This window comes from Nannospalax galili, unplaced genomic scaffold (assembly GCF_000622305.1).
Source record: "Nannospalax galili isolate Female #2095 unplaced genomic scaffold, S.galili_v1.0 scaffold146, whole genome shotgun sequence".
NCBI classification, from domain to species: domain Eukaryota; kingdom Metazoa; phylum Chordata; class Mammalia; order Rodentia; family Spalacidae; genus Nannospalax; species Nannospalax galili.
The window spans coordinates 590,503-610,937 of NW_008357929.1; the positions used below are offsets into that span (position 1 = coordinate 590,503).

Here is a 20,435-nt window from a genome sequence, read left to right on the forward strand (position 1 = left end):
TTGTTTTAGGAAGATCAGCTTTTCTTCACCTAGCACCAATCAGTTGTCAATATTTCTTCAGATAAGACTGGGGTCTGCTGTTCATTTTCCAAGTTCTATTCTGGGTTTTTGTCTGCTGAGTTTGCATGGGACTTGTGTATGCTGACACCATTGCCATAGAATCATATGAGCAGGTTCCCAGGAGCTTGTAGGACTCTGTTTCCATATGGTCATGCACCTCCTCCCTGACTCTTACAATATAGCCACCCCTCTTCCATTATGGTCCCTGAGCCTTGGTTGGTTGAAGTTTAATAAAGGAGTCCTGTCCAAGGACCAGCATTCACCAGACTCTTGATCTCTATGTTCTGTCCGTTTGTGACCTTTTGTCTTCCTGGCCCTCCAATGCATGAGGGAGCTTCATTAATGAGAACTGAGAGATTCACTAGTATCCTCTTCTTTACCCCTGTTCTATGTTCCACGAGCCTTAGGTGTAGAGGTTGCATTGTAGATGTGTCACTTAGGCCTGGGAAATTCATAGATAATGTCCGTGTGTGACCAGTTGTGGTACTTGGTAATAATCTCCAACTGGTACAAAATGAGCTTTTTTGATGAGTAGTGACTGGGATATTTGTCTGTAAATATAAGGATATATATTTTTTACATAATAAAAAAATCACATGAGTCTAGGGATGTGACAGTCTTGGGGTTTTCCCTAAGGTCTATGGCCACTCCAGCCATGTTATGTTTGGTTGTGTTTACAGTACCACACTTGAATTTCCTCCCATTGAGTGGGCTTTTTAGTCCAATTAAATAGCTGTTGATTGCCCCCATGATAAAAGGGCCACTATTGTGCCAACATCATATGCTGTGCTGCTGGTGATCCTTTAAGATCCTTGGCTTTGCTTCAATATATAGTGAGCAAAACCACTGCCTCTTTTCTCTGGATGGCTTTTCCACTGTGCTCTCTCCAGCGATAGTGATGGAAGCAGGGTTTCTCTTGTTTTAGAAGCAGCAATCATACCCTCAGACTGGGTCTCAGCTGAAAATAGAACCTTAATGGGTGCTAACCTGGGAGCCAAGATTCTTGCCATCGTTGGCTATAAGACAGGTTGATGAGGTAACACCTCAAATACCTTTCCAAGGAGCCTGAGATCAACTGAGAATGTGTCCGGTCTCCCCTTCTCTTCAAGGGTGCCATTCCAAGAGAGGATCATGCTGGACCCAGGTCACAGACAATACAGACATTCTTGTCCAAATGTTCAACATAAGCCAAGCCAAGAGGCTCAGCAGAGCAGTGGCAATGGAAGGCTCCATTCTATTTCTATCCTTTGTGCACATATTGTTTCAGAATTCACAAAATGCAGATAGTTTACCTGATGCTTCCCATTTCTGTTTTACAAAGAATCAAAAATCAAACTTTAGCTGACAGGCCAAATGGTCTATTTAAAGTCACAGGCCACCTTGAGGAGAAGCTGCTGCTGGAATTGGTTCGTTCAACTGGAAACAGTCTTTACTGAGTGGCTCCAGGGTCCACCCTTTTTAGGGTGTAAGCACAGAAGTGATAGAATTGTGCCGCTGTTCTGCTTCTCACAGACACTGTGCTAACAACTCTCAACTTTCTATTTCTAGCATAGACTTTCCCAACTTCTAACAACCTACCTGTGTTTCTATGTGGATAATGATCACTTATGCCTAACTGACCTCCCTCTCCCGAGCTCCTGCTCCTAGCTCAGGTGACAGAATTTCACCAATTCAATGACTCAATTTAAGTTCTTTGTCCTCACTGGAGTCCAGCCTCATAGGAGATTCTCTTCCTTCTTAAATATACCCAGAATCTGAACACGTCTTCTCTCCTTCCTTCTGCCCCCTTGGCCTGTCCCGTCTTATTCCCCAAGTCTTCCAATAGGTCTTTCCAGATCTCCTTTAATCTGTTCTTGGCAAAACACCAGAATGATTCTTTTAAATGGCAAGTGAGTTTCACATAGAAGAAAATCTGTTAGTTTCCAGTGTCCAACCTGCATGATTTGATTGTTCCTTTTCCACAACTTTATTTGGTTTCACCTGGAGAGACCTGTCCTGACAGGAGGTCTCTCCAGGTGAAAAGCTCTTGCTATGGTACTCCTGGTTCCTGCTTTCATCTTTGCATTGTTCAAGCCACACAAAATGCCCATTTATGCCCAGATGTATATTTCTTATCTCCTCCCAGTAGAACTAAGCTTCTTAGAGAAGAGTTTCTGCTTTGCTCACTCTTTCCCAGGCTCTCAATAGACACGAATCAGTTATATGCTGAATGAACTGTCTCATGAATCAACAATGTCCACCTGTCACCTATGCCTACTCCCATTCAGGACTAGTCTCTGGACATAAGTTGGGGGTGTGGTGGTGGGGGTCCTCTCTCTGCCCAGAATTCAGGGAAGACTGTGTATCGCAAAGCTCTTCCTTCCCAGTATTGGGTTGCTGAAGTGAACTGCCAGTTCCTGACCTTATGCCAAGCACTTTTGGAAATTAAAATGTCCTCATATTTTATATCTCCTGGCAAACTTCTTAGCCATAACATGTCTACAAACTGAGGTCACCAATGGATAGAGGGAGGCTTTGCTGTAAATATCTCATAGTTTCTTGGAAGAGCTATATTAAACACATAGAGCTGAAGGGGGTAAGAATATAGAAGCTGAAGAGAAAGGAGGAAGGGAAGGGCACACATCACTGCAAGCCAGTGTCCCGTCTGGAACAGTTGGTATGTGTTGGGAACACCTGCTCTACCTCCTCTCCCTACTTCCCCACTCCCCATGGACAGGAAATATGGGCAGAGCAAGAGTAGAGTTCTCATGCCTCACATGGCCATCTCCAAGATGCTCCTTTAGACTGGATATTGACTGCTGTGTGATAGAGGAGAGAGTGACAGGTTCCAACTTACAAGGGCGATGTCCCTTCTTGTGGGAAGTTGTTGCCTGACTGTGAAGCCTCAACTCTTGTTTCTCGCCCCCTGTATTGTAGCTCTGATAGAACTGCTCAGCATGAGCTGGAGAAAGACTTGAATGACAAGCAGGCAGCCTACCGGATCGACGACAAATGCCACCACCTGCGTAACACTTCTGAAGGCATCAACTACTTCCGAGGAGTGGAGAGAGTTGATGCCACGTAAGCCAACATGTGCTATTCTGCCATCTTGATGACATTCATTCATTTTCTTTCATTTCAAAATGATACACTTTACAGACTGTCTTAGTTCATTTTCTGCAGTTATCACAAATCCCTGATACTCAGTGCTATTAATAAAGAACAGGTTTCTTGGGCTCACAGTTCTAGGGGTCTGGAAAATTCAAGGTGGCAACTTCTAGTGAGGGTTTGTATGCTGAAGAAACAGAAGGCAAGTGAGCATGTGTAGAAGAAGAGGTCGGAGGGGCAGACTCTACTTTCATAACAGTCCTCTCTTGGAAAGCTAGTCAACGCCAATGAGAATTAACCCGTTCCCTCTAGAAAGACGTGAATACAGACTAGGGATATAGCTCGGTGGTGGTGTGTCTGCTTAGCATGCACAAGGCCCTGAGTTTGTCCCTATCTTCAAGATAAAATTGTTTTTAGAGGCTGGGCATGGTGGCATATACCTTTCATCCAGGGATTCAGGAGGCAAGATCTCTGTGAGAGTGAGGCCAGCCTAGTGAGTTCCAGGCCAACTGGGACTACAGGAAAACCTTGTCTCAAAAAAATTAAAAACATTGTTTTTGAATGTTTCTTAATGACTTAATCACTTCTTAAAGGCGCCACCTCCCGGTATGCACAAACGTCAATCAAATTTCAACACGGGTTAAAATGATGACAAAACATGGCCAGGTGTCTGAAGGTGTGGCCTTGGACACACTTCAGCAAACACATTCCAGAGAGACAATTTTACCATCCTGTATTCTTTTGCCAAAGAATGTTTATTTTTATCACGAAAACAGTGTCTGCTTGAGGCAGAAAACTAGGGACAGACACAAAGGAAACCACACATTGCCAATTCTTAGATGCCCCGGGCCCTGTGAGATGCAGGCTGTAAATCCCAAATGTGTTTCTAACCACTGCTTCTCACATTTGCCTTCCCAGTCTTTTGCCGGACCTGTGATGCCAGCTTGGGCATGACTTATAGTTTGAGCCAGCTACCTCCTTTAAAAAATGTCCAAATGACTGAGTGAAGTTTGTGTACAATAAAATGACCCAGTAGCACATATATTTCAGTGGCTTTTAACATATTTAAATATCTGTGTAACCACAACTACACTCAAGATAGAGCTTTCATCACCCATCTGAAAATCCTCAATAGTCCTTCCCACACTCATGGCTCATGTCCATGAACCTCCTCTAAAGTGACTCCCATGTCAATTCTGTTCTATGGGTGTCTCCCCCAAAAAGCAGCTCCCTGTCTTGAGAGCCACAGTGCCAGTTAGCACCTTGGACTTTTAAATTCTTCAGGTTGGGGCTGGAGATACAGCTCAGCATTAAGAGCACTGGCTGTGCTTGCAGAGGACCGGGTTTTGTTCCTAGCACTCACATGGCAGCTAACAACCATCAGTAACTCTAGTACCAACAGATCCACTACCCTCTTCTGACCTCCTCAGGTGTTGCATGACATGGGTACACTTGCATACATGCAAGCAATGCACTCATTCACATAAAATAAGAATAATAAATTTTAAATTCTTCACGTATGAATCACAGCCAGAACCTGTGTTCTACATAGTCCTCATATGATGCCTGAAACTCAGCTTGAGGTGAGCTGGCAGTATCTTCTTTGCCTCCCTGGAGGATCACAGGTAGACTGTGATCAAGCCACATGTTTTCAACACTGAGACCTTTGAAAGGACTCCATTTCCAGTATGAATGCCTTGTCATCCCTTACAAAATATCAGGGCATGCAGCATTCATGACATTATTTTGGTCATTGACTCCTAAGCTGAAGTCTCTAGACAACATTCAGACTCTTATTTAATCTTTATTCTAAGGACAAGCAAACAGCTATCATCCATTAAGCCTACCATCTAGAGACACCCAAGGTTAACAACTGGCCACTGGTCCTTCCCACACCTACAGATGTTGGTTCACATTCTTAAAGGGTGATATTTCACAGACACCATTTGTATAGCCTATCTGATTTTTCACTTCATGATGTATCAGTGATGTTGTTTGTGAGCAAAATATCCCTAGGTTAATAAATATTCATTAATTTGCATGCTACCTAGATTATTTTTCACATAATCTAGCACTTTTTGCACTTTTTCACAATTATGTTGTTTCTAGTTTTTCAAAACTTTATATAAATACTGCTGAAACAAATGTACTTGGGACTACTATTTCCTTGTGGTCATAGAATTTCTGAGTTGTAAACATTTAAGTGGTAGTACCTTGTTTAGCAGAGCCTCCCAAGCATGTTCACCAGCTGCAGATGAGCAGTCTTCCCCTTTGCCATTCTGAGAAAGGCTTCTCAGTGCACTGTTTTCATTGGCACATCCTTTCAAAGGCAATCCCAAGGGTGATAGTTTGTGCCTGCTCATTGGGCTGGCTATGAAACACTTGTAATGAACCCACAACACCCTTATCCTGCAGTAATCCATCCCCCAAGCTGACAGAAGAGCCACTTCATGCTTTTTGTTTATAGGCTATCAGCTAACAGAACAGCAAGAAGCAGTTGAGGGAATTTTCAAATAAGCTTTGCTCTGTTGCTTGTATTTTGCACTGGTGGTTGGAGTCTTTCTCTTGCAGGATGAACTTTTTAGGCGGATGTATCATTGTCGTCACTGGTTCTCTTCCCATTCTCAGGGTGTCAGTACCTGAATCATGGGCCAAGTTCACAGATGACAATATTCTCCGCTCCCAGAGTGAACGAGCGGCCTCTGCCAAGCTGAGAGACGATATTGAGAATCTTCTGGTTGTGACAGCCAATGAGATGTGGAATCAGTTCAACAAAGTGAACTTGGCTTTCACAAATCGCATTGCTGAGACTGCGGATGCTAAGAACAAAATCCAAATCCACTTATCCAAGGTAAAGAGCATACTTTGTGTATGAGCTGTGTCCAGGGCTAGGGGTGCAGTTCAAAGGTAAACGGTATGCTTGGCACATGAAGTGTACTCAGAGCGAGGGGTGCAGTTCAAAGGTAAACGGTATGCTTGGCACATGAAGTGTACTCAGAGCGAGGGGTGCAGTTCAGAAGTAAAGAGAATACTTAGCATATTAAAACCAGGTGCTCAACCCCCAGCATGGAAAAGAAAAAAAGGAAATCAGTCATAGGTTCTCCTTCACTGACGTGGACAAGGCAGGGTGCTCTGAGACCACAAATCTCTCACCACTCCCAGAAAGGGGCCATAAGACACACTGCCTCCTGGTCATATGGACTGAGGAAAATTAAAAGCAGTACAAAGCATGCTATTTATTTCAGTCAGGTAACCAGGTGTCAAAATGAAATTAGAATTCACTGGTGTTTTAGAACACAAAGATTGGACTGTGTAGGGGAAGGTTCTTAGTATTTAATGGAAACAAAAATATTATGATTTAAGCTTAATAAATCGCTGTATAGTGAGTTTATTATTAGAACATATGGTGGGGAGGTTTTTGTTCAATCATTTCAGACCCTTTTTCTGGATGAAAGAACCAAATACAGGAAACAGGTAGGTGGTGTGGCGCACTCCTGATTTTGTGAATTTTTAAGTGTTCTAAGCATGGGAGTTTGAGGATGAGAACGGAATGAAGGATTCACTCAGAAGTCACATTTCAAAATAAGTAAGGAGTGCTCCCTTTACTGAGGGTTGGCCTCGGAGCTGCTACGTTCCTCATTGCCCATCTCTTCTTTCCCAGTGCATGGTACTGTGCTTCCCCAGATGGCAGCACTTCACCTCTTCTCACTTATGCAGCATATCAGTTAGCCTGAGGGGTGTGCTTTGATGTGCAGGGCAGAGAAAATAATAAAATCAGCTTTGTTCCCAAGCAGCTTGTATATTTGGAGATGTACACATAGGAAAAGCTCACAGACTATTAATAACATTAGGAGGTTAGACACTACCATTGCTCATAACAAAAGCAGAAAGCACGTGTGGGGTTTGGGAGGAGTAGCGAGTGTTCCAAATGGGGTTACACCACAAACAGCACAGGAGGCAGCAAATCAGGGACTGAGTTCAGGTCCACAAAGAGGCTAGTAAGGCTGGCGTGGATGGTGTGTGTCCTAGGAGAGAAATTTGGGAAGGAAGTTGGAACTACAGTGCAGAAGTTGATAGGAAGGCATATGGGGTTAGACGTTGTCCCTTGAGCAGTAAGGTACAATTCTGAAAGGCTCTGATGTGATAGGATTCCTGTGTTTATCAGATTTTTGTTTACTACTGTGATTGTTTGCTAGCATTGTGGTCAGGTGAGGTGCTACAGACTGACTGGCCTAAACAGCAGAAATTAATTCCTGGCTGCTATAAGTCTGAGTTCTAGGTGCCATAGGCTGCTTGCTTCTGAAGCCTCTTTCCTTGGACTCTATTGTAGCCTCTTCTCTGCATGTGTCTCTCTGTGTGTATCTGGGTCCCCAGTTCCTCTGTTTATAAGCACAATAGGCATACATTCTAGAGTTGCACCCACCCTGTTGACCTCATTTTAGCTCAACTCTGCAGAGACTCAGTCTCCAAATAGGGTCACATTCTGAGATTCTGGGGGTTGAGACTTTGAGATATGAAGTTTTAGGGTGAGGACACATAATTCAATCCAGTACATTCCAGGTGCCATGCTAGGCACACTGGAATGAAGACACACAGATATCATACTGATCCTAATGTCTCATGTCTTAATGAGACAAGATACACACAGACACAGACACAGATATACATACATACATATACACGCATATACAAACACATATACACAAACAAACACACACACGCTACATACAGAGATACACAGAAACACACACATAGACAGACAGACAGCTCCCCGACCACCACCACCACATGGAAGTCCACTGGGAAGGTTCAGAAATAACTACTCAGAATCAGAGATAAATGTTAAGATTATTTTAACAGGAGGAGTTGTCTTCTCGGGTGAGAAACAGGCATGGTTGTTTTTGACAGGTTGATAGAAACTTGGGAAAGAGGTCAAAGCCCAAGTTAGGAATGCCTGAATTCCAGAGGCATTAAATAGGTGTGGTTATGTGAGGTCTCTGCAGGTAGAGGACATAGTAGGGAAAGTTCTCCAGGACAAACCTTGGTGGTGGGATAAGGAACAGTTAGAAAGTCAGGAGTTGGGCCAACATGTGGCCGAAGAAAACAAGTGAGGCAAGATTTCAAGGACAGGGAGGAACCTAACAGGCTTTGATGTGGCTTTGAGAGGCCTATTCATGAAACAGTGAGCACTAGAGTCGCAATACAGGAGCCTCTGCAATATCAGGTGGATGGGAGGAGGAAGGAGTGGGCACAGGCCGTGGATAAACATATTTGACAGGGAAGGGTTTGGAGAAGGCCTTGCTGGGATTAGATGGGAGAGTGGCAGAAAGCACATGAGGTTTTGAAACTGTGCTGGTGGTATCTGGGCTGTCTCCAGGCCACAGGAGAGGAGCCATGATCGAGGTCCCAAAACAGTGAGGATATTGAACTTGTGAGGATGCAGAGAGCAAGGTCGTAGAAGGATGGATGTTCAGAGCAGAGAGGAGGAGAACTTGGAAGGAGCAAGGTTTTCAGGATCGTGTTCCTCCTCCCAGAGGTTGGGGAGGCAATGCAGGCCAGGGTGGGAGTGGCAGAGGCTGTCCAGGGAAGAACAACAAGATTTAGGTGATTACTTCTTATTGTCACAGACCCTGCAGGAGATCTTCCAGACCGAAATGACCATAGAATCCATCAAAAAGGCCATCAAGGAAAAGTCTGCCTTCCTGAAGGTGGCCCAGACCCGGCTGGATGAGCGAACAAGGAGACCAAACATAGAGCTGTGCCGGGACATGGCTCAATTACGGTAAGGCCAGTGTGGAGATGTGTGGGAGGGGAGAGCTTGGGGACCTTGCCTGGCTGCAGCAGGGCTCTGCAAATGGATGTTTCCTGATGACGTGGGACATGTAGGAACTTTCTTTAAGTGCTACTAATGGGGAGATGAGATGTTGAATGGGTAGGAATTTCAGTTTGGGAAGATGGAGAAAGTATTGAGATGGATGGTAGTGATGGTTACCTGGTGATATGAAGGTATTTAAAGTCACCAAACTGAACACTCAGCAATGGTTATAGTGGTAAGTTTGGTGTTATGTATTTTTCACCGTATATTGGCTAAAAATTGAAATGACAACACATTGCATGAAAAGTATGTTTAGCTCATTCAAAGCATTCGTGGTGATGTTTAGGTCTCTGTGAACTTCCCTGGAGTCTGCAGTTTCTGGGAACCCGCCTTGGAAGCAGCAGAAGTTGCTGAACTGTGTATTTCTCAGTGTGGGAAGATGGTGGAACTCATCAGAAAAGGAACTTTGAGCCCAATTCCAATGCCCACTGTGCACTCAGCTGCTGTCTGTGGCATTGTTCTTGCCATGGAGATCACCCTCAGCCTCTCTAGGAGTCCCAGGAGCCCTGCTGGGCTGTTTCAGTGTGTGCTCAGTAGGAATAAGACCAGCTGGATGCTCTTCATCCAGCCAAGCTCCCCCACACACACAGTGGGAGGGACCTGCTGGCACACTGCACGGATCTTATCATTCTAACTTTGAAGATCTCTTTCATGACAGGCTTAGAATGGGTTGACCAGGAAATTTCTTTTCTCTACAACTACAGTTGCATACCTCCAGATCTCCCCTTTCTGTCTGGATTCCTTCATTGTGAGTCCCAGGTCATGAGGCACCTCTTATGAAGGAGACTTAAATTGATAGCAGTGGGAGGGACAGAGGTGCAGTGGATAGATGCCATGAGCCTGGTCTTCTAGACCTGGTTTCATGAAGGACTTATCCTAAGAATAAAGTCACGATGGATTTATCATAAAACTGCTTTAGACACTACCAAGGAAACCAATGGTAGTTCAGAGTGATCATTTGCTGGAAGGGAAGGAAAGGAGGGCTCTCGTGAGGTCAGTTGGGGATGATGGTGATGATGACGGTGATGACGAATACAATGATGGTGATAACCAGACGTGGATAATAACAATGGCCACTCTGCCTTGATCTTGCTCCATGTGTGGCACCGTCTACTCTATTTTGTAGAATCTCATTCACTTCCATCATTTTGCAAATGCGAAAAGGGGGCAGCAACTGGCTGTGTGGCTTCACCTAGATCACACCTCCTGCTAAGAGACAGCCAGAGCTTGAATTCTTCCTTGTGTCCCTGCAGATGAAATGTGGTACTGGTGGGGTACTGGAAGGTAGTCAGATGCTACCTACACTCAGCCAAACTATTTGCTTCTGCTCCCTCAATCTTTTGGACTGCCTAGGACTTAATCATTCCCCTGCTGTGTACCTGAGCTCAGTGGACCTTCTTAATGCCAATATGATGCAGGTTGACAAAGTGCCATATCTTCATCTCTTTCTGTAACAGAAGATGGTCGAGTACCCTGAACATCATTACTTGTCAACACCCTCCATGTATAACATGAATGTTGACTGTATTGGATGCTATGAAACATGACTAGAATACAGATTGTTCCCGATCAAAGGTTTTTGACATTTTGACATGAAGGGTGTCCAGTTCTCAAGTTCCGTGCTTTCAATGCACTGTTCCGTAAGGTACATGAGATAGTCAACATTTTATTATAAAATCGACTTTGTGTTGGATGCTGGATGAGTCTGCCCAGCTGTAGGCTAATGTAAATGTCATGACCACATTTAAGGTAGGAAAGGCTGACCTATGATGGTCAGTGGGTTAGATGGATTAGATATGTTTTTGATATTTTCAGTTTACCATGGGTTTAGGACATAACCCATCATGAGGTCTAGCAACATCTGCACACTAATGGCCTTTGCAGACTAGCTGTATGTCTCCAAATGGAGCTCTTTTCTATTTTTAAGAGTACTTTAAAAACATTTATTTTGTTTTAGTTATGTGTGTATGTGTGGGAGGGTGGGTATGTGCAAATGGGAGTGCAGTTACCCTCAGAGACCATCCATCAGATTCTTGGAGCTGGAGTTACAGGCAGTTGTGAGTCACCCAGTGTGGGTGCTGGGAACTAAGGTGGAGTTCTCTACAAGCCACAGACACATGGGTGGTCACCCAGGCTGCGTGCTTCTCAGAATGAGCTCTTCCCACACAGCCCATTAATTTGGACAAGTTGCTCTCTATACCAGAGGCAAGACAGGCCCCTGTACAACTGGTGGAAGTGTGTCTGCTTCTACAGAACCTGCAGTATGAGTATGCCCACTTGGCTGGTTCAGATTGATGGTGAATTGTGACTTTATGAAGACACTCTGTGTGAAGGTATATGTTCATGCATGTTTGCAGTGCCCTTGAGCATCTGTATACTTGTGAAGGGCAGAGGTTGACAGTCTCCCTCTGAACCTTTCTACCTTACTGGGTATTTTGTTTTGTTTTGTTTTTCTTTTTGTTTTGAGACAGGGTCTGTCACTGAGCTCAGAGCTGGTCATTTCCGCTAGACTGGCCAGTGAGCCCCAGGGATCTACCTGCTTCTGCCTCCTAGTGCTGGGGTTGCAGGAGTGCACTGTGGGCCCAACTTTTTATGTGAATCCTGGGGACTTGAACCTAAGCCCTTATGTTTGCACAGCAAGCACTTTACCCACTAAACCCTCTCCCTCCCCCACCCCCTTTATGCAAATATTATTAGAAGGAGCTGAGCTGAAGTTTCTTGGTCCAAAAAATTTCTGCAGAGTTATCTAAAGTAGAGATGGAAAAACTTCTTCAGGCTGCCTTTAGCTAAATATGGAGTTTTATTTTTGTTCATTTTTATTGTGTTAATTCTTAATGTTGGGACTGGAACCCCGAACCTGGCAAATGTCTGAGAACCCAGAGCTCATCAGTATTGCTAACCAGGTTGTTCCAGGATCCCCTGTCTACTGCCTTCCTAGGCTGGAATTATAGGCAGGTGCCATGCCCACCTGACATTTACGTGGGTTCTTGGGATCTGAACCCCAGTTCTCATGTTTGAACTCTTTAACTACTGAGCCATCGTCTTCCCAGTCCCAGTTTTGAGCAGTGACTTAATGTGACTCTGGGGAGGCATTCACAGCTCCATCTGAGCAGCTGATGGATTTTCTCTTTAAACGTTTCCCCCTTTCCTGGTTAAACTGGCTGCTTTTTCTTTTGCTTCCTGTTGACTTTCTAGTGTGTCTATTTCCTCTCCTTCATTATTGACTTTAGAACAAAGCCTCCTTTTGTTTCTTGTTAGACTATCCTTGCCAAAAATATTTAGAATTATTATTTGGGGTGAAAATTGTTTTCTTTTTTTCAAAATTGATCACTCTAAAAGCAACTCTCCGATTGTCTAAACTGAAAAAGATCATAAACACTGTGGTGAGGGGATAGAGAAAAATCACTGCTTTCATTTCAAGACTTTTATTTTCATTTAAAATCTTTTAAGCGAACTCTTTCAAACGTGGCTCTAAACCTTTTTGGCGTCTGTTGAAAACTGATTTAAGTCTCTGCTTGACTTAAATCTTGTTCTTAAAAATAAACTATAGTAGACTTATTTATATTTGAATGAAAAACAATCTCAAGTCTGTATTTTTTTTTAATTGAGTGGCTTCCACAAAATAGTTTTGTACAATCAGCTAAAACCAAGGAAGGCAGAATGAGTTGTGGCCTTGTCGGCGATGTGGCTTTCTGATAGCTGGAGCTGGGGGAGGGTGTCCCCTTGCTGTACACACGAGCAACAAGAAAATGAGGGCTCTTTCGGCCTGCCTTCTATGGACCTTACATTCAGTTTTGCTTTGACATTGATATTTAAACGTATTTCTTCTCAAACAATTTCTCATAGGTGAATTTTCACTAGACTAGCATTTGGCTACTGGAGTAAAAAAATGTGTTTATGTTTGGGGTTCCCTTTGAAGCCATGGAGGACTGGGAGAAGAGGCAGGAGCCGTGGATGTAGATGATAAACAGCACTCATCATAAATCCCGCACTGCAGCAGCCTCCCCAAGAGCTGTTTCTTTGCTGGTGACATTTTATACCCTGGAATCATTTTTAAAAGACGTTCTTTTTAATCCAACCTACTCTTCAGATGAGTTTTCAGACTTTACGTTTATCATCCTCAGACCTTTGGAACTTGGGCACTTAACTCTTAACCCTAGCCATAAACCTAACCCAATAGGGAAGGGAGAAAAAAAATGGAGATGAATGGTGTAAACGTGTTTCTATGGCATGAGCTGGTGTGGGTCTCCCTTTTTCCTGCAGTGGCAGAGACAGAACTCGAGGAATTGTACATAGTAGGCAAGTTCTCATGACTGAGTCCCACAGCTAGTTTCTAATTTCTGTATCCCAGATTGGCCTTTACACCCAGGCTCCTCCTGCCTCGGTCTCCAGAAGATTAGAATTATAGCTGTACACCACCATGCTCGCTAGATGTGAAACTGCCACTTAAGTTTGAATTTTTTGGATAATCAGTGATCATATTTTAGCATAAGTGTCTCCCAAATACTACACAGCACTCATACTAAAAATACTTAATGCTAAGAACAGATTATGTTGAATGTTAACCAGTGACAAAAGGGAGGCAATTCTCCTGTGCCCTGCAATTGGGATAAAGCTTGAGGACCATGCTAGAACACAAGCCAGTGGCAAAGGAGCAAATACTGTGTGTGATTCGACGTATATGAGGCACCCTGAGTAGCTACATTCATAGACACCACCACCTGGTGGTTGCCGGGGTCTTGAGAAAGGAAAGATGGGAATTGAATTTCAGTTTTACAAGAAAGTTTTCTGTGGGAAGATGATGGGGATACTTGCACAGGGAATGGGAACACACTTGTCACTGAGCTCCCATGCTTAAGATGTAAATTCTATGGTATGTGTTTTGTACCACGAATAAAAAAATGCTTGGCACTAAAAATGACTTGTTTATCTGATATTCAGGTTCATTTGGGCAGGCATCCTGTATATTATCTGAGTGGATTAGAGAAAGGAGATGGGTCATCTCAGAGGAGCCTGTCCTGAGGCCAGCCTCCCACCTCTCTGCTTCTACCCCTTTATTACAAATAGTGGAGAGGGTGGGGACAGGAAATGGGACTCTGTTCCTTAGCTTAACCACCCAGGCTCTGTATTTCCTTTCCAGCTTCCAGGATAGCCTGGCATTGCATATGAGCACATATGGGCTGTGTGTCTGTGGATAAGGAGCTCAATTTCCTCATCTGTCAAACAAGGAAGCTGGATTTGATGACCTCCAATGTACCCTCTCCAGTTGTAAAGCCTGTGAAGCTGTGCAGTTGTACTGGCATCCTGGTTTTAAAGTGGTTTGGATATTTTTCTATCATCATGAAATCTTTTTCTCTCTAGGGATGTCCATATCTTTATTTTGTCATAGTTACTCTTCCGTTCATATTCCATGTATTTTAACTAATTCCATGACCCTTTAATTTGCTAGTAAATTAACTCATTGGGAAGAACAGTTTCAATTTTGCATCACTGATTAGAATTTGATGAACATTCATCAAGATTCCTGGGGGTTGGTCTTGGATATCAAGACCCACGGGGGCCAAGTCCCTTATTTAAAATGACGCTGCATCTGTATATAGCCTATTATATCCTCCTATGAATGAATGAATTATTCCATTCATTGGAAGATTACTTATAACACCTAATACAATGCAAATGGTATTACACTGCCTTGTTTAGGGGATGATAACAAGAAAAAAGTTGGCACATGTTCAATATGGACACATTTTTTTCTCAGTATTTTTAGTCTATGATTTGTTGGATCTGGTGGATAGACACTTACAGACACAAAGTGCTGACTATACTTAGAGTTAGATTTTCAACTGGCTGAGTCAGAGCAACAGTAAGAACAGCTTAGAGAGCTCCTTACAAAACCATAAGGAGAGTCACTGAAGCTCCTGGCTCCTCAGTTTGTGCATTTGTGAGCAGAGTCAATCCCAGTATCTGTGTCATAATGTTGTTAGGAAGATTAAATAGTTCCTATAAAGTGCTTAGAATAGCACTTGCGTGGTAGTCAGTGAACAAGCTGTGACTGTAATCGTTGCTTTTCCATAATCTATTCCTACTCTTTCCTTTGAGGGCAACTGGGTCACCTCCTTGGGATACTATTGGTCAAAACAGTTAATAATTATTCCTTAGGAAGAAAAAGACTTTCTAAATATAAACACAGTAGAAGAAATCCCAAATCTGAAAAGAGAGAAATTAGCTTACTAAAAATTGAAATCTTATGTACAGCAAAACATAAAAAAAATGGAGGCAACAATAATTTAGGGAAAATGTCTTCCACAAGCATAACAGTCGAAAGTATACCTAGCACTTATAGAAGCACGTCTAATAGTGAGGTTTTTATGCAAATGACTATGATAACTAGTACTCCTCCAGCAGGAAAATGAGCAGAAGACACAGGGCAGCCGATCACAGATGGAATACAAAGTGGCCCATAGACATAGGAAAGGTCTGCAACAATCCAGAAAAACATGAAAATCAAGACAGTATTGACCCAGTTATTGAGAAGGAGCTGCTCGATTTTTGTAACAATGTTTTTCTGTCCTGACGACTGTTTTTATTGGCAGATCAAAAGCATCAGTGGCAGTGATAGTTTCACGGTTTATGCAGTTTTGTGGCAAGTTTCCTATAATATCGTCTTCATGTTGCAGTAAGATGTTGAAAACTACAGTATGTGCGCTTTGGAACTTCGGGGTTTTAAGTAGGACTTTGGTGGGAGGAGTGACCTTGCGATTTGAGGACTGCCCTCTCCTGGGATATGATAATAGGTTGGGCAGGATTATAGATACTGAAGGTAGTTGAGTATCCCTCCCTCCTCAACTCTAAAAAGTATTTTTCAAGGCTAAAGCAAATGATAAAAAGTCCCAGATAGGTTTTTCTTTTTTCCCTGTTTTTATTTTTACAAAATAGCGAATGTGGGGGCTGGTGAGGTGGCTCGGAGGTTAAGAGCACTGGTTGCTCTTGCAGAGGACCCAGGTTCGAATCCCAGCACCCACATGGCGGCCAACAACTGTCCATAACTCCAGTTCCATGGAATCCAACACCTTCTTCTGACCTCCCTGGTCATTGTAAAACATGGGTGCACTCATACATGCAGACAATACACTCATACACATAAGGTAAAAAATAATAAAACATTAAGAAAAAACAAAATAGCAAGTGTTCATGAACTTTCCCTCTTTCTCTTAAAATATAAGTAGTGTACATGTATGTGTGTACATGTGAATGCATGTATCAGTGTGTAGAGGTGAGTGATGTGAACATGTACTGGTGACTCAGGAATATGCTGAGTTTGTCTTTAGGATTAGGGACCATAAAGTACAGTTAATGGGGGTGGTCCTGGCATGATTCCGGATATGCACAGGTACTGCTTCTTTCTCCATATAAAGTACTACTGAGACAGGCCATCTAGCAGCAGCTACACTCCAGTAGGAATTCAGTAACTACACGAGCCCTTAAAGCAGCTGTAAATAAGCTGCAGGAGTGTGACTTCTAACCTAACCATGCTTTCCTTTATGCAGGCTTGTTAACGAGGTCTATGAGGTGGACGATACCATCCAGACTTTGCAGCAGCGCCTGAGGGATGCAGAGGACACCCTGCAGTCGCTGGTCCACACCAAGGCTGCCCTGGAGCACAGCCTGGCTGTCAAAGCCAACACCCTGTACATCGACCAGGAAAAATGCATGAGCATGCGCAAGAGCTTCCCCAACACCCTCCGGCTGGTCGGCTTCTGTTAGGGATCCCAGTGAGAGTGGCTTACAAACTGCCAAGGAGGGGTAGAAGCAGAGCACTATCTCAGCTTCTGAGCTTTGATATATTCATGTATTAAAGGCTTGTATTGCTATTGTATCGGAAAGCCTGTCCTGTGTCTAAACCTTATTCTTCTACTATTAACTAGATTTACGAGTTATGGGAAGGAAATAAAGAAATTTTGTCAGTCTAATAGAGAAGGTAAGCAAGAGGATGTGAATGATTGTTATTGTTCTATATATAATATGAATAAGCTGAAAATGAGGATGGTTTTATCCTTGAGGTGACCAGGTCAGAAGCCATAATACTATAATGGGTGTTGATTATCCTACTTTGCTTCTCCGTTGTTATGATAAACCACTGACAACTTGGGGAGGAAAGGGTTTATTTGGCTTACAAATTCCGATCACAGTCCACCATTGAGGGAAGCCATGACAGGAACCTGGAGGCTAGAACCGAAGCACAGACCACAGAGGAATGCTGCTTACTGGCTTGTTCACCTGGTCTGTGCTCACCTTGTTTTCTTAGACATCCCAGGACCTCCTGCCCAGGGATGGTCCCACCCACAGTGGGCTGGGTCCTCCCATATTACTCAGTAATCAAGAAAATGCCTCACAGACGTGTGTATAGGTCAATCTGATAGAAGAAATTCCTCAATTGAGGTTCCTTCTCTCGGATATGTCAAGTTGATGGTTGAGGCTATCCAGCACATTGATGTTTCCCAAAGGTGTAGGTGTTAAAGGACTGGTCCCTAGAATGGTACTGCTGGAAGGTGGTGGGACATTTAGGAAGTCAGCATAATGAGCGCCCGAGGCCAGTGGACTATGGGAACCCCACCTTCTCATCTTCCTTTCACTTCCTCACCATGAGGTAAATGTTCCTCACCATTGCCTCCTGGCACTTCAGTCAGTAGTCCAAAACCGTGGGTCTGCTGGTCTTGGCTAGAACCTCAAAGCCCTGAGCCAAAACAACACTTTTCTCTTTATTATCATTTCTGGCATTATGTTATGTTGAACTGATTAGAACCCTGAACAAGGGACATTCTGAACTCTTCTTTAAAGCACACACAGGGACATCCTCTGTGGATGATGTAGTTGGGGTAGCTTAAGGACAAACAGAGTGCATTAGGAATAATATTAAGTATGCCACTTTAGTTGTGATTATGTGTTATACAGAAATGAAGAACTAAAACAGTGAGGTGCCTTGAAGAGAAGTGGATGGCTGCCTTTGAGCTCTGGCTTTGAACCCCAGGTTAAGGGACAGCAGAGTTGAAGGAGTTTTTGAGCAAGTCTGAACTATGGCAAGAGCAGCAGAAACAAGGGGGACACACAGACCTTTTGGAATAAGCCAGAGGACTTGGGAGCTCTTTACACATAGGATGTCAAGGGACCTAGATGCTACATGGGCTGAGAAGGAGCACTGCTTAAATTCTAACAGGTCCTATGGCATCTTAAAGGTTATTTTTTAATGACTATTGTTATGGTTTGAGGACATCCTTCAGAAGTAGAAAATCTTGAAACTCATGTTAGTTGTGTTTGGAAGTGAGGCCTTCACCCTCATGAATGGACTTATCTATCTACAGGGAGATGAATAGATGAGCAGTGTGGTTGTTAGGGTGCCTCTCTCTTGATTACTCTGTGTCCCTAGGTGATAGCCTCCACCATGTCATGACCAGCAGGGAGGCCTTCACCAGATACTGGGCAGACACCAACACTCTGATCCTTAACTTCCAGCCTCCAGAACCAGGAACTCAATGAACCTGGATTCTTTATAAATTACCCGTCCGTCTGTGCTATGCAGTTGTAGCAACAGAAAACATGAATACAGCTGCTTTTCTGTTTTGTAAATAAAAACATTGTACACACACATGTACAAAATATCTTGAAGTTTTTTACTAAACATCTCTCATTATTATAATACCCAGAAACTGTCACTGAATTTTGTTAACATTTTATTAAACATTCTTTCAATCTGTTTTGCGTGACTTACATAACAAATATCTAATATATGCACACACATGTATGTATGCAATATCCATTTACATATTAGATAATATAATGTTTCCAGGTATTTCCAGAGAGAAATGGTATATAACGTGCACATTTAAATTCATAATTAATAACATTGGTGATCACTGCTGATTATTTCTTGAGGAAATTTCTAGAAATACATAAGAAAAAAGAAAAGAATATTTTTTTCATATTTCTCAACTATATATTTTGTGACATATTTTTTATTTCTGTATTTACACAAAAAGTATACATATTTTTCTCAGAAAAAAATGGAATCATACTGGATGACGTGATTAATATTTGCAAAGTATTTACTATGAATGAGACAGACTTTTCAGGGTCCTATTCACCTCAAATAATGTGTGCTTTTTTAAAAATATGTATTCCTTCTATGTCATTCAACTACACAACCTTATTTTATTTAATGGCTTTTAAAGTATTCTACCATATTGAGGTTCTAGAATGGTCTGTAATAAATGCCCTACTATTAGATGTTGCCTGACTCTTTGACATTAACAACATAGCTATGATTTTGTCCTCCAAGTGTTAGGAAACATCTTTCATACTCTCCATAGGGAAAGTCTGTAGATGTAGAATTGTTGACCAAAATGTATGCACATCTTTAAAAGGCTTTCATCATGCGTCATGTTACCCTCTCAATGGTCACATGACTCTTCCTCCTCTGCACTGTATCTGAGGGCTTGTCTTTCTGAATACTGGACAACCTTCTTCTCATTTTTAGCCAGTGGTAATATAAAGTAGATATCTTACTGCTTTAACGTCTATGTCTTGGTTGGCCACCAATGGAGAACACTTTCCATTTGGCATTTATATTTCTTCTTTTGATAATCGCCCTCTTCTGTTATTTGCCTGTTTCTTCCACCTTGAGTAGTCGTTTCCTTTTTTCCCTTATTTTTAAGAGTTACCTGTATGTCAGTCATGTTTGTGTCGTACACTAAATGTATCTGTGTGTGTGAACGTAAATCACTCATGTGAAAATAATAAGTTTTCTGTGTAATTTATACCTTTGGGTTTTGCTCAGAAAGCACTTCTTCATCCTAAGATTCTGCCAATTCTTTCTGATAAGTTGCACATGAAGATTGAGATAATGTCAGCTTTGAACCTTTGGCTCTGAAAACTCTGAAACCGGAAGATGACACTGCAAGAGGAAGAGATTCTCTCTTATTTCCCACATTGCCCTCCCTCTTTTACTGTCTTTCTCAGTATCCCCGTGTTCTCCCTCTGCCTTAAGCACTGTGCATTAACCCCCACATCCATTCCCTCTCCTCCTCCTACTTTTGTTACCTCTGTCTCCCTCTCTCTTTCCCTTCCTTTCTCTCTTTTCCCTTCTCTGTTTCCTGAAAGTGTTTAAAATCTAGGGTAGTCAATTCCACCCCCAAATTTTTTTAAATGCTAGAAGAGTTGACAATCAAATGATAAACTAAACTTATACCATGGCTATTTTGTGCGCTCAATATAATTTTAGAAAGCAAATTGAAGGTTTTGTCATTTTCCCTTTTGGTCTAATGGATATAGAAGGTATATGGATGTTACTAAAACATTTAGCAATCAGAGTAATCAAATGTCCTAATTTTATGTGTGACAAACACAAATTCACATATTC

At 42.6% G+C, this 20,435-nt stretch overlaps 1 protein-coding gene across 1 annotated transcript in view; it reads left to right on the forward strand.

Annotated features, from left to right (window-relative positions):
• Positions 1–16,849, forward strand: part of Tekt3 (tektin 3) — a 33,201-nt gene extending 16,352 nt beyond the window's left edge. The window contains exons 4-7 of the mRNA XM_008855684.1: positions 2,977–3,120; positions 5,776–5,998; positions 8,775–8,929; positions 16,570–16,849. Of these exons, the coding sequence (XP_008853906.1) occupies positions 2,977–3,120; positions 5,776–5,998; positions 8,775–8,929; positions 16,570–16,786 (739 nt within the window). The 3' untranslated portion in view covers positions 16,787–16,849. The remainder of the gene's footprint in view (positions 1–2,976; positions 3,121–5,775; positions 5,999–8,774; positions 8,930–16,569) is intronic.
• Positions 16,850–20,435: the final 3,586 nt, after the last annotated feature.